At 48.8% G+C, this 14,037-nt stretch overlaps 2 protein-coding genes across 3 annotated transcripts; both read left to right on the top strand.

Annotated features, from left to right (window-relative positions):
• Nucleotides 1–1,605: 1,605 nt before the first annotated feature.
• Nucleotides 1,606–2,220, top strand: LOC120662282. The gene has a single exon (XM_039941464.1). The coding sequence runs from the start codon at nt 1,606–1,608 to the stop codon at nt 2,218–2,220; it is 615 nt and encodes a 204-aa protein (XP_039797398.1).
• A 4,482-nt stretch (nt 2,221–6,702) lies between these two features.
• On the top strand, nt 6,703–11,784 carry LOC120659404 (small RNA 2'-O-methyltransferase-like). 2 transcript variants are annotated; one of them, XM_039937535.1, is made up of 9 exons: nt 6,726–7,227; nt 7,725–7,817; nt 8,215–8,672; nt 8,776–9,024; nt 9,267–10,198; nt 10,285–10,436; nt 10,512–10,628; nt 10,729–10,857; nt 11,122–11,784. In XM_039937535.1, exons 1-9 carry the CDS (start codon nt 6,991–6,993, stop codon nt 11,551–11,553), a joined length of 2,799 nt encoding a protein of 932 aa, XP_039793469.1. In that variant the 5' UTR covers nt 6,726–6,990; the 3' UTR covers nt 11,554–11,784. The 2 variants fall into 2 exon arrangements, with proteins under 2 accessions (XP_039793468.1, XP_039793469.1); XM_039937534.1 differs by having other exon boundaries at nt 6,703–7,227; nt 10,285–10,628.
• Nucleotides 11,785–14,037: the final 2,253 nt, after the last annotated feature.

The following is a 14,037-nucleotide window of genomic DNA, read 5'->3' as shown; positions in this document are numbered from 1 at the left end:
ACTGGGCTTAGGTGCACTAATGGGCCATTTAGGCCCAAAAGGGGGCACCCAAGGTGGGGCCCAAGGCAGCCCACCTAAGCGGCTATATAAACAGAGGAGGGGGCGCCTAAAAACCCTAACTCTAGCTACTGTTCATGTCGTGAACAGTACCTGCTACAGTATCCGCCCCTTTTCTGGCCGCCCCTCCTGTGCGCCAAGCCCTAGGTCACCCTCGTGGACCTAGCAGTCCGGATCGCGGCGCTTCTTCCCATACGTGGGGATATCTTGGAGGTGCCGCATCTATTGCACAAGGACGAGCCGCATGTGAGGAGGTTCTCGCAACTGCACTGCCGGCTTCCATCTGCACTACACCGACGCGCTACAGAAGTTCCGCAACCGTGCGTCTAGTGGTAATTCCGTGATCTATAACTGCAGTAATCCTGGTTTATGCGGTAGAAAAATTTTGTTTTGCTACCCCATATTCCTACGTAACTGAATCATTCTTTTGCTCCTTTTCTTTGGGTCTTCCAACATAGAGTCTAACTTGAGCTGATCTGCCTTGTCAAGAAAGGTCTTTGACCATGGACCAGTGGAAGGTGATACTCTCTGCTTAAGATTCTCCAATGGAGTGCTTGGAGAAGTGACCTCTGGGGGTGCAGGTTCTTTGCCCTTGCGTTTAGATGGGGACAAGATGTTGATGTCATTATCAGCAGCCTCCTGTAACTTATCTGAAGAATCTGGATCAGGCAGAGGCCTGTAGCAGAAGGATGATGGAATAGCTGGGAATTTATCAGGTAGTGAGAAATTGACACCTGTTGACATGTCTCCCATAAACTTCCATGCTTGAGAAGAGAGAAACTGTTTTGCCAAGACAAAGCTGGTGGGATTGGCAAGAAGAGCAGTAAAGAAGTGTTGCAAGTTGCAACTGCACCATCAATAGAGGGCTTGGAGACTGTTTTACAAGTCCTTTAGGTCCAACCTATGCATCACTTCAGTCACAACAGGGGTCGGTTTTTCCAAATCTAGTGACTATAGTGAGTAACGAAAATGCACAGCTAACATCATGGATAGTAGAATTACATTAACATCATGGAACCTCATACCAAGACCAACTTGGCTGGTTACCTTTGGCACTGATATATAAGAGCTGTGCTGCGGCTTGCTATGCTGATGCTCTATAGTCTATAATCAATTATATCAAATTATCAATTGCTTGGAGAAGAAATCCAATTGAGATTTGGGAACACATTAGATTGTAAAGCAAAATATTTAAGCATTTAGTTCAATTGTTTTAACACAAGAGCTTCAAGCGTCAAGGAACAACTCCCACTGAATCTTTCTTAAATGGGAAAAGTTTGTTTTTGAACCCTGAACTATCACGATCGTCCGATTTTCAACCCTGAACTCCAAAACCAGATCTTGCACCCTCCAACTATCGAAACCGTGCAAAAAACACCCTTAAACCAAAACCACTCCGGTTTTGCTATGACGTGGCACCTGTTTCTGACGTGGCTGTCACTTTGGCACTCTTACGTGTCTTTAGCCACCGGTAATTACCAAAATACCCCCTATCTTCTCTTCCTCCCCGCCACCACGCGCCCGCACGCGTCGGCGCCGCCGGCCTCGATGTTGGCCGCCGCGGCGGCGTTGTGCCCGCGCGGACCTCCTCATGGCGTTGTCCCCGCGGCGGCGTCCCCGGTCTCCTCCGGCTTACCCGTCGATGGAGCCCCGGCCGCCCAGGCCTCCCTTCCTCCCACGGCCGCAGGCGGATGCGCGGTGCGCGGCGGCCGGAGCGACGAGGCGGTGGCGCTCGCAGGAGGGCGAGGAGCGGTGGTGCGCGCAGGAGGGCGGGGAGCGGCGAAGGCGAAGGCGGAGTGGCACGGACTGGGCGAGAGGGCGGGGTGGGGCGCACGCCGGCTTCTCCTCCGCGCCCTTCCTCCTCCTCGCCCACGGCTCCTCCCCTGCTCCGGGCAGAGCTCGGCCGCAGTCCCCCTGGCGGCGGCGCGGGCGGACTCGGTCGCGGCCCCTAGCGCGCAGTGTGGGCGGAGCTCGGCAGCGCCGCGAGCGGAGCTCGGCCACGGCCCCCGGCGGGCGCTGCGGGCGACGGCTCCTTCCCCTGCTCTTCACTCCCTCTCTTGCTCCTCTGCCACCCAGCCCGCCCCCACGGCTCCTTCGCGCGGCGGCGCGGCGGAGGCCCGTGCGCTAGCGGCGCGGTGGAGGCTGCACGGTGTAAGCATCTAGGCCCTCAAGGTATGTTTCGGTGATTAATGACAACCATTATTGTGACTAATGAGTTTGTGCAGCTTAATAGATCATTATCGCTCATTTGGTCATATGTCAAAAGAGGCCCCTCAAATTTCGGTCATTCAAAAAGGCGATCTCGGCTTTTAACTTATATTTGTCAAGGCTAAGGATCTTTCTAGTCCTAAGTGTCACAAGGTTGAGAATGACACTTAGGTTAGTATAGGTTTTATAGTTTTGTAGTGATCGCACTATTAAGAGGGGTTCATGAGTTAGTAGCTTGATCAAACTTGAGTTGGCCCTAGACATATTACACACTCACTCAAAAACAGCAAAAGATGGTCAATAGAAGTCAACACAACTCTTGGAAGAAGAAACAATCAAAGTCACATTCGAATCCAAGTCAAAACAGCTGAAAACAAAGAAAATCAGTAGCATCGGTTGAACCGGTGCACAAGCATCGGAGCATCCGATGCATGGCGGAAGGACCGATGCCCTGTCGGTCCATCTTCTCTGGATGAAGGCAGATATCAAGTAAAGCACCGGTTGAACCGATGGTCAAGAAGATAAGCACCGGTGCAATGAAAGTCCTTTGTTCCAGAGAGCATGTTTTGATGGATTTCAAACTCTCTTCAGCACCGGTTGAACCGACGCTCCGAAATCAAAGCACCGGTGCAATGACAGTCCTTTGTTCCAGAGAGCATGTTTGATGGACTCCAACTTCCCTTCAGCACCGGTTGAACCGATGGTTCAGAAACAAAGCACCGGTGCATTGGATGTACTTTGTTCCAGAACGCTTGTTTGAGTTGATCAGCGAACCTCTTCAGCACCGGTTGAACCGATGCCCCTACGGAGCATGCACCGGTGTAATGACGCAAGCGTGGATACTGTGTCAGAACTCCAACGGCTACTTCTTTGACACAGAGAGACCGGTTGAACCGACGCCCATATTTTCTATACTGTCGGTTCTTCCGGTGGTCACGGTTTTTCTGCAGAAAACCTCCAACGGCTATGTGACCTCCTCCACTCTATATAAGGGTACCCCCTGGTTCATTTCAGTTGCCTTTTGACACCTTGAAAACCTGAGGCCACCCTTGAGAAGAAGAGATAGAGCTTTGAGCAAAAGAGAGAAGATCTAGTGCTTAGTTTGTGTTTCAACCTTGAAGAACTCATCCATTGCAAGTGTAGCAAGTGTGCTTGAGCTAGGGCCAACTGAGTGTAGGTCAAGTGAAGGCTTAAGAACTTGTTACTCTTGGTGTTTGGCAGCACCTAGACGATCTTGGTGATCGAAGTGCTTCTCGCGGAGCTTGCCAAGGATTGTGGGAGCCCGAAGAAGAAGATTGTACGTGGCTTGAGCTCCACCACGCCGGGATGGTGAACGGAGACTCTTAGTGAGCGCCCAAGTCTCGGTGACATGGGAGGTGACAAGACTCTTAGTGAGTGTCACAACGTGGATTAGGGGTGTGTGCCAACACATCGACACCACGGGAAAAATTCGGTTGTCTCTTGCACTCTCTTTCATTTCAAAGCACTTACTTTCATGCTTTCTTTCATGTGCTTGACCCTAGAGATCATAGCTTAGCTCTACCTTACTTAGTTTCATATCTTTGTTAGCTTGTGTAGTTTGCTTTGTTTAGCCGGTTGGTGAATTGAGCCTTACTAGCCTTGCATAGGTTAAGGTTGTTTTATTGCTTTAGAAGTTTGAAAAAGGCCCAATTCACCCCCCCTCTTGGTCCATCGATCCTTACACACGGCAGCGGAGGCTCCGAGCTCGCCTCCCCTTCCCACTCTCTCTCCCTCCTGCGCGAGCAACGGCGACTGTCATCCATGGTGGCAGGCGATGAGCTACTTATCCGACCACCGCGCTCTGCTGGTTCCTCGAGCCAGAGCTCGAGCACGAGTTGCGTCGGATCCACCGCGAGCTCGAGCTCAGCTCCGGTGCGGGCTGCCGCCCCCACCATGGCCACCGCTGCGCATCTCCGCCTCGCCATGGCGGAGCTCTGCGCGCCCCTCCGCGTGGCAAGGAGGCGGCGGCGGGCCGGATCTGGCCGCCGCGCCCGGCCGTCTCCCGCGCGCGGACCGTCGAGCCAGCTCCGCCACGCTTGGCGCTGCGCCTGGCCGCCGCCGGCACGCGGGCTCGCGGGCCGGCGAGCCAGCTCCGCCGCGGCCCGCGGCCGGCACGCGAGCCAGCTCCGCCGCCTGCGCGGGGAGGAGAGGAGGGTGAGGGCCCGCCATGGCCCCGCAGGGAGGAGAGGAGAGTGAGGGCGGCGCCTGGCGCCGGCGACGGGGGTGCGAGGAGCGGCACCGGCGAGAGGGGGTGCGAGGAGCGGCGCCGGCGAGGGCGTGCGCCGGGAGAGCAGGGGGTGCGAGGAGAAAGACAGAAGAGAGAGGAGAGGTGGTGGCCCACCTGTCTGTGAGAGAAAGAGAGAGGAGAGGGTAGCTGACGTGGCCATTGGCGCCACGTGGACGAGTGACGTGGCTAAAAACCGGGGTGGATTTGGTTTAGGGGTGTATTTTGCACGGTTTCGATAGTTGGAGGGTGCAAGATGTCTAGTTTTGGAGTTCAGGGTTGAAAATCGGACGATCGTGATAGTTCAGGGTCCAAAAACAGACTTTTCCCTTCTTAAATTGCTCCTTAATGTTAAGCATTTAAGCTACGTAAAAGATGCTGAGTATGTCATGGATTTGGCTCGCTTGGTTTAGTTCATTTCTGAGCTATGAACTATCTGAGCATATTTTTTTTCTGTATGCTTGTTTTACTCATTACTAGTATCTCTTAATTAGAAAAGTTCTAATATAATTCTTTATTTGTATGTATAGCTAACAAGAAAAGGAAGCATTCAGGAGTGCCAGGGCCCTTCCGGTGGAAGTTTGGAAGCAAAAGGCTACTGTACAAAGCACTCTATGAGGGCCCCCTTCTGAGGAAGATCAAGGGGTTCGGACAAGGAAAAGCAATTGATTCAGCAGAGCCTTAGATGATGCCGGACATGAACAGCATACTTGTCTGACTGGGGTTCCTAAAGCAGTAGTTTGCATTTATCTAGAGCCAAGTTTTGACTGGTTTCTTGAATGGTGGTCGACCATTTTAGATGAAGTTTAACAGCAAACCCGTTTTGTTGACTTGTGGTGTTTCAGCCGATGTATCATCTTACCCTGATTTTTGGCTGGTTCGTACCTCCAGGCTCCAGCGTTAGCATCATAGCCTGATTGGAGTTTGCATTTCCGTTGGGCTATTAGAATGCCATTGATGTATATAGCACATCCTCTATTGGAATACCTTGAAGATTTTGAATGCATCTCAGTATTTAGCTCCTGTCATTGCCTACCGCTTTGCGGATTTTGTTGTGTGACTGTTGTCTGATGCGCATTTGTTGCTATGCGGGGACAGCTTTGAAGTGTACTTAATGGCATGGGATCTTTATGTAATTGAGGCTAAGGCCAATCTCAATAGGAGTGTCATAGTAGTGTCATGGACATTAAATTTGCTAACATGTACAAATAGTATGAGGAGAGGAGAGAGGAGTGTCATGAAATATGAGAGGAGTGGTGATGACACTGGCACAGCTCAAGTTTCCAGTCTTGGTAACTGTGTCGATGACACTCCCACTGAGACTGACCTAACTGTGTTGTTTTAAGGAAATTGATTATCTGCTGCATAGGAGATACTGCATGTTACCACAGTAACTTTTATGCTTATGCTTCTGATCTGCTCTGATAAATCTTCAGCTACATGCCTACATCCATTACTGTTTTGATAAGTCCTCTTGCAAAAAAAACCCAGCTACCATTCATCACTGCTCAAACTGATTGACTACTAATCCCGGTTGGTGTCTGAGCAGGATGAAGACACGAATTCCAATCCGACATGATAATATTCAATGTCTATATATTTTGCCGCAATGTTTTCTTTTCACCAAAAATTACTTCGCTGCGACTATAAAATTGTGTTAATTCCCTCACAAATATGAGTACTGATACAAAAATATTTTTATGCGGCGAAGCCTTTCTGTCATTCTTCGCCAAGATGCCTTTCGTCACAGGCACACAACATGCGAAGTGTGTGTTGGTTTAGTTCTTGCTCATGGCCAGTGGCGGAGCCAGGGGTGCTGGGGTGCTCCAGCCCCCTACTCCCATAGAACCCATGGAGCCCCTCAAAGGGCCTCTCCCTACTCCCATAGAACCCATGGAGCCCCTCAAAGGGCCTCCCCCAAACATTTTTCAAGCATGAGTGAAGAAGAGGAAGAAGAAAGGAGGAGGAAGAAGAAAAAAAAGACAAGAGAGAGGAAGTAGAAAGGAAAATAAGTCCCAACTCAATTTGAATCTCAGCTCCGCCACTGCTGAAATCCACAGCCATGGCATTGGCATTAAAAAAACATAAAATAGGTCTTCCAAAAAAAATATAAAACGGAATCTCCAACGCTAAACCCTCTTTAGGCCAATAGGGTTTTTTTTAATGCCGGCCAATACAAAATTAGCAAACCCTCTCTCCGTCGTCTCCTCCGAGTTCCGAGAAGTGAAAGAGCCCCACCGCACCGCATCGGCGGCTCGGCGCCACCCACCACCACCACCACCACCAGACACCCTCCGTCTGGGGGTTTAGCGCATTAACCCCTCCCCCCGTAATCCGCGATCACCGAACCCCTCGCCGCCTCCCGCCCTCCCCTCAACCCTCGCCCGCCGATTCCGCTCCCCAGGGGCTCGCCGGTGCCGGCATCTTCCTCCGTCCGCCCGCGCGAGGCGTTTGGGTTGGTTGGGTGCCGGCGGCGCGCGATGCCGACGGCGGCGCCGACGCCCAAGGCGGTGCTCCACCAGCGGTTCGGCACCAAGGCGCGGTACACGGTCGAGGAGATGCGGGAGGCCGTGGGCGGCTGCCCGGGCCTCGCGCCGCAGACCCGGAGCGTCTACCGGTGCGCGCTCGAGCTCCCGGGCCTCTCCGTCGCCACGCCCGGCACCTTCGTCCGGAAGAAGGACGCCGAGCAGGCCGCCGCGCAGATCGCGCTCGACAAGGTGAGGCCCCGCGCGGTGCGCCGCCGCCCGCCCGCTCCTGTGGCGGGTGACATTGCGCGAGTTGTCTGTTGCTGCATGTCTGGTTTGGCACGGAATTTGGGGGGTTTGCAGTTTGCTACTAGAACTGAAGAATTGAATTTGGGCGATAGAAACCCTTGACATTGAAATTGAGCGCTTCTGTGAATCGAATTGTTGCGCCGTAGCACGGAGTGACATTGGGAGTTGTGTTTGGAAGCTAAAGCATCTGGTGACTAGGAATCGAAATTCTGCTTCTGTGGTTAGTTTTGGCAATCTATCCCTGGTTCCGAAGACAGTTACATGGAGCGTCCTTTGGTTTCTGATTTCTTTTCTTATTAACCCATGTTGGGACTTAGTTTTAGTGACAAACTGACAAATGTGCCCATTGCTTACTAGTTATACCTATTTAAGTAGCTATGTGGTATGTAATCGTATTCTCATCCTATCAACTTGTGGTGATCACTGTTCTCCAATTGCAGCTTGGTATTCAGCCCCCATCAAATATTCCCAGTACACCAGAAGAAGCTTGGGATGAACTGATCGCTCGCATATCTGGTTTCTTCATAGATGAGGTCAGTATTATTGCCTCATCTCCATACGCTGCTGCTTTTTTGCCTGTTGAGAAATGCAGTAGAGTTCTTCTTGGATTGCTAGGCTCTCTCTATTTGACAGTGCATTATATAACCACTGCGAATCTTTCCTCAAAATTTAAGAATGAGGTCGCCCCTATTGTACTCATGTACTGTGACTGACATCTTGTAGTAAGCAACAAAATTCAATCAAACATAAGGTTTCAATTTTACTATTACCATGGTACAGTTTTCAAAATATGAATCATTCTGCCTACCGCTCAAAGCATGCTATTGCTTATTCATGTCGTATTTTGAGGTTCAGTGGGCTTTTCTATTTTTTTATTAAAAAAAAGATACATGTCTTCTAACATGGCCATGCTACTATACTTCATTTCAGAACTTCCTATCATCTACCCATCCTCTGGTTGGCCATTTGAGTGTGACTCTCAGGAGAACTGGGGACCTCATTGGGAGGTTACCTTTGTCGGCTATTGCTGCATGTGATGTGAAGGTCAATACATTGTGTAAAGTGATTAACCCTAAGGCAGAATTTGATCCTCTCTTGGTCCTTTCATTAATGTACAATGCTGCAAAACAATCTCCTGGAGTCTCGGTTAGTGATAGCAACTTCTGGATTCAGAGTCAGAAGCCCTATTCTCCGGAGGCTGTTGACTTGGCACTTAAACGTTGGTCTTTTACATCAGACCCTGTAGAAGTAGAAGCGATTCTTGTTCCCCATGTGTTGGAGAATGAACTGAAGATAATAACTATTAATCTACGAGATAATAAACATTATATGGGTTATGTCGCAGAAAAGCTCACAGTGAGTGATTCCTCTCAAGTTCTTGTATCAAGGTAGGTACAGAAAAACTAAGCAGTGAATTCCTGACTTCTTAGCTTTTCAAGTATACATGCTGTGCATGACCATTGACGACTTTGAGCATTTGTCTCACTGCAGAACAATTGGAAAAGCATCTTCTGAGATAAGGCTGTATTTTGCAGCCCCAAGTGTACATTTTGTTTCTGATATGTCAAAAAATGTGCTTGCTTGTCATGGTGACGGTGACATCAACTGCCAAGTAAATAAGCGAGCCTCCTATATTTCTGGTCAAACAATTTATGGAGATGCGCTTTTGGCAAATATCGGATACACAAGGAGAGATTCGGAACTTCACACTGAAGATGTCAATCTATGCACCTATTACAGGTACCAGCCTAGTTGAATATTTCACTATGATAATGGAAATAGGGATGCACTCTGTTTTATATTATTAATATATATGATCATTTTTTTCCATAGCCAGTCATCATATGATTGTAGAGATTGGCCACATGCTCTGTTTTTCTTTAATATTTCGATTACTTTTATCTACTGTTTAGGCACCGGATTTTATCATACTCCTACTTTTGTTCTTTTCATTGACACACTACATGCTTTTGGTTCCTCAGGATACTTCTGGGCAAGTTACCTGATGGAAATTGTAAGATGTCTAGGGATGCGATTCTTGCAGCAGAGCTTCCATCTGCGTACTCTCGTTTCAGTTGGAAAGGCCTTTCCCCACGAGATCTCCTTTGTTCATTCTGTCGCAATCAGAGGTTGTCAGAGCCCCTTTTTGCTGTCAATAGGGTCTCCTGTGATATGTTAACATCAGCTGTGAGCTCTGAAGAAAGAGGAGAACCAGCAAAGAGTGTAGAAAATCAGTACACCAATGATGTTAGAATCGACAAGGAAAACCCAGATATTTTCACATGTGAAGTGAAAATATGTTCACGGAAGCAGGAGATTTTACTAGAGTATTCTGCAGCTCACACTTGGAGCAAGGAATCTGATGCTATTCAGAATTCGGCATTGAAGGTCTTGATTTGGTTCAACAATTATTTCAAGCAACTAAACACAAAAATGGACAAGCTATATCTTTCCAAGTGCATTGACAGTTTCAAGATACATCCAAATATTTTTCTGCAAGAATTTGCAATGTGCTTATCTGTTTATAGTAAAACTGGATGCAATGATTCAGGAATCTGCAGTTCAGTTGGACCTTTTATTGTGGATACACCAAAGAAGCAGCTTGAAAGCACTGCAACTTTAACACACATTGAGGGCCCAGATTCTGGTGTTTTCCCATCCCATGGATCATTAACTTCCATAAGTTATACGGCTTCCCTTGTGATGAAGGATAAAGCAAAAATATATTTGTTGGAAAGCCACAATGAGTTTGAGTTTGAGATAGGGACGGGTGCTGTTAATAATCAGCTTGAATCATGTGTAACTCAGCTATCAGTAAATCAAGCTGCATGTTTTATCGCTGAACTGCCTCCTAGGGATTTGATCCTGGCTGCAGCTTCTGAGTTCTCACATGAACTTTCCAACGTATCTAGAGGTGAGCCACCTAATCTTATAATTTTATTTAAGCAACTTTTTTTAATCAGGCTGTAGCACATGTACATATTTTAAACATCCTTGCAGAGAGCTGCTCTCTGGAGTTCTCTGTAAAGGTTTTGCAGGTAACCGAACCATTAGAAGATAGAATGGAAAAGGCCTTGTTTAGCCCTCCATTATCGAAACAAAGAGTTGAATTTGCTGTCCAGCATATCAACGAGCTGCATGCTACCACACTTGTAAATTCTACCTCATTCTCTTGTCCCTTATTTATGAAAATTATTAGTTTTCTCATAGTAAAGGTGCATTTTCAGGTCGATTTTGGTTGTGGATCTGGCAGCCTTCTTGATTCATTGTTAGAGCATCCAACCACACTAGAAAAGCTTGTCGGTGTTGATATTTCTCGAAAAGGCCTCACACGCGCAGCGAAGGTATATAGCATATCCTTGACTTAGTATCTGTTCATCTTTCATCCTTTGTCCTTTCCAAATGCATTAAATTTAACTTGTTTCGCCTCTCCCGGAATTGCAGAGTCTTCATCAGAAGCTGAGCAAGAAATCGTTGGTGCAGACAACTGTTCCAACTGCTGTGCTCTATGATGGATCCATAACAGACTTTGATTCTCGCTTATATGGGTTTGATATTGGCACTTGTCTTGAGGTAATGGGCCTTTCCTCTTCTACTATACTGTATTCTTATTTGGTTTTAGTGCATAGATGTTGGTTCTAAACGCAAAGCTGCCGATGCATCTTTATCTGTGGGATGCTCATCTGCATAATAAAAAATAATCTGTTAACCTATGAGATAACCTTGTGATAACATGATTATGCTCAAATGTAAAAGCTTTGTGCTTTTTTTATTGCTTCTCTAGATTCTATAATGGAAGTTTCGTATCGGCACATGATTCAACTACGTGAAATGCAGGTGATCGAGCACATGGAGGAGGATCAAGCGAGTTTATTTGGCAATGTCGTCTTGAGCTCATTCCGCCCGACGGTGCTCATTGTTTCGACACCCAACTACGAGTACAACCCTATCCTCCAGAGGTCAGCTATGCCCAACAAGGACGACGAGGCGGACGAAAACGCTGGTCCCTGCAAGTTCCGTAACCACGACCACAAGTTCGAGTGGACCAGAGCGCAGTTCCAGTGCTGGGCTACTGACCTCGCGGTGAAGCATAACTACAGCGTGGAGTTCTGCGGCGTTGGCGGCTCAGGCGAGGAACCAGGCTACGCTTCCCAGATCGCTGTTTTCAGAAGAATGGCACGCGATATGGAAGAGATGTGTCTGAATAAAGACCAGGATCAGCCTTACGAGCTTCTCTGGGAATGGCCCAACGCGTCGATACCCGTCTGAATAGTCTGTAACACTTCACCTCATGCTTGTAACTGAGGTGTGGGGAGAAGACCGGCACTAACCTGTGACCTAGGATGAGGTGGACTCATAGGCATGTCCCAGGTGTAGAACTAAACAGTCCGTGAATCATTCCACGCTACTATGGTGTGCTCTGTAAACCTAAACCCCACTGTTCTATCGAATTGGGGGTCTCATAAATATCACTCCCGAGAACGCCACCCTATGCCCCTATCTCCGAGAACACTTCTGTCGGTGTCCTGACTCGGGGGCCTGGCACTATCTAGTAAAGATGCTGCGTGTCCCAATCCTAGATGATTGATGTAAGAGATAACACAGTAACTGTAACCTCCCAAAAATTTACCAAGACAAATCATTCGCTAAAAATCGTCTTCAAAATATTTTTCGTCATTGAGCTCAAATCATCCCAAATTCTTTTCTATCCGAGATCCTGTTTTTTCCAAAAAAAAATCCCGGCGATCCGCCGTCCCGACACCAGTACCAATCGTCATACTATCCCCTTTCCCTTTCTCTCGTTCCGCGTTCTCGTCGCTGACCGGCCAAACGCCGCAGCGCGCGCATGGCCGACCGCCGTCGCGAATCCCGCCGACGGCTCTCTCTCTCTCTCTCTTTCTCTCTCTCTCCATTTCCCCCCTTTTCCTTTTCCTTTTTTTTTCCTTTCCTCTTTTCTTTTTCTCCCTCCTTCCCTTTCTTCCTTCTCCCTCCTCCTCCTTTCTCCCCCACGCGCCGCACGCCGAGCTCTCTACTCGACGCCGCCGTGCCCCCTTGCGCCGGCCGGGGCCCCCTCTGCCTGCGCCGTCGCTTCACCGCCGCTACGCGCCACCGCCCCCCAGCTCGCCTCGTCGCTTGTGCCCGCCCCGGCGAGCCGCCCGCACACCGCTCGAGCAGAGCTCGGCGCGTTGGCCACCGCCCCCCTGGCCCCCACCTGCGCCGCCCCCTCCACTTGCTGTCCTTGCCACTCGCCCCATCCCGTCGCAGGCCGTGCCCCCTTGCCGCTCCGCGATGCCGAGCTGGGGCCGCCTGAAGCGTCCCCTCATAAGAGAAGACTTAAAATGTGTTACAAACATCAGTCCCATGAGGCTGATGACATATTTATTACATCAGATGGTTCATTACCGTACAACTCTACGCGGTAGTGAGCAGAGAAGCACCACTATCGCGAGGATTACAATCCACACACACGCTACGATATTAAATATAAAAAGAAAGTCATCAGAGTCTGGCGCCATGCGGTATCTCCTGCGGGTGACCCAGATCCACAGGCAAGGCTGGGTGCAGGACGGTACCCTACTCAACGTCTTCTGGAACGAAGTCGGGGTCTTCCTCTGTAAAATTAAGAATGGGGTGAGTACAGACGTACTCAGCAAGTCCAACCACACCCATGGAGGGGGTATAAACAGAGTAATATGCACAGGGTAAATCAAGGATAAGGCTAGGGTTTGTTTTGCGGAAAGCAATATTTAATGCAGGGGTTCATTTGAAAGAAAGCATTTTCCAAAACCAGTTTTTTTGTACCGAGTAACACGAGGGGTTGATCCACACAGGATCCAAGTTTTAAAACTACTACCGGACTCATCATCCGCCGTAGCACACGGCACAACTGCCGGACACTTTTCCAAAATAACTCACGCCAACCCATCCATTCCCAGATGAAACACTAGTTGTGAGACCACACCGTAACTCGCCCAGTACCGTGGGCACGGCTATTCGAATAGATTCTTAACTCTGTAGAGGTGTGCAACTTTACCCACAAGTGGGGTACCACAACACGATCACCTTAGTGTCGGTGCAGATCCCAACAAAGCCATTACCCACCTTTAGCTAGACCTGACTAGCCATCACGGGATGCACCAAGGGGTCATTGACCGTTCACCTAGGTTTAACCGGGGCATAAGTCACACGGGGCTTATCCCTTTTCCTTAGTCACCCGTTGCTCTCAGCTCTCCTGATGGCTATCAGACTAACTATTGGGATTTATGCTAAGCCGTTGCCCATACAACGGTCAAGTGGTTTGCACGATAGTGGAGTTAGGTGAGATGTAACACCAACTCGGTCCTTAGGGGTGACAAGATGGATATCTCCCTTCCTTGCCCTGCCACACCGGCACGAGCACACCAAACGGCAAATCACACTGAAATGCCATCCATCCCGTCTAGACTCATCTTTCGAAAATCCACTTTTATCCCTTTCCACACACACACCTTTTCTTTATAAAACAAGTTGTATCAAGTAACAGGTCCTAAGCGTTCTAGTATCGATTAACGTCCAAGCAAAATCAGACATTAATCTAGGTGGTCAAGGAATGGTTATCACAAATCAAGGGGTGGCTATCCAACCGTGTTTTCATGCAAGCAAAACATATGCAATCTTGTAAAACAGGCCAATAAGTTATTAAGTTATGTTTATAAAAACTAGGGCAAAAGCATGCATCAAAGGATGGGATTGAACTTGCCGTCTTCGAAGCCT

The sequence above is a fragment of the Panicum virgatum genome, chromosome 2N (assembly GCF_016808335.1).
Source record: "Panicum virgatum strain AP13 chromosome 2N, P.virgatum_v5, whole genome shotgun sequence".
NCBI lineage: Eukaryota > Viridiplantae > Streptophyta > Magnoliopsida > Poales > Poaceae > Panicum > Panicum virgatum.
The sequence above is the reverse complement of the archived record's forward strand: the minus strand, read 5'-3'. Positions and strand labels throughout refer to the sequence as shown.

Bases quoted from the DNA above. Each gene is read 5' to 3' on its own strand.
- LOC120662282 (XM_039941464.1), top strand. From the start codon at position 1,606: ATGTTGGCCGCCGCGGCGGCGTTGTGCCCGCGCGGACCTCCTCATGGC.
- LOC120659404 (XM_039937534.1), top strand. From the start codon at position 6,991: ATGCCGACGGCGGCGCCGACGCCCAAGGCGGTGCTCCACCAGCGGTTC. The intron at 9,025-9,266 runs GTACCAGCCTAG...TTGGTTCCTCAG, and splicing joins AATCTATGCACCTATTACAG to GATACTTCTGGGCAAGTTAC. The intron at 10,858-11,121 runs GTAATGGGCCTT...CGTGAAATGCAG, and splicing joins ATATTGGCACTTGTCTTGAG to GTGATCGAGCACATGGAGGA.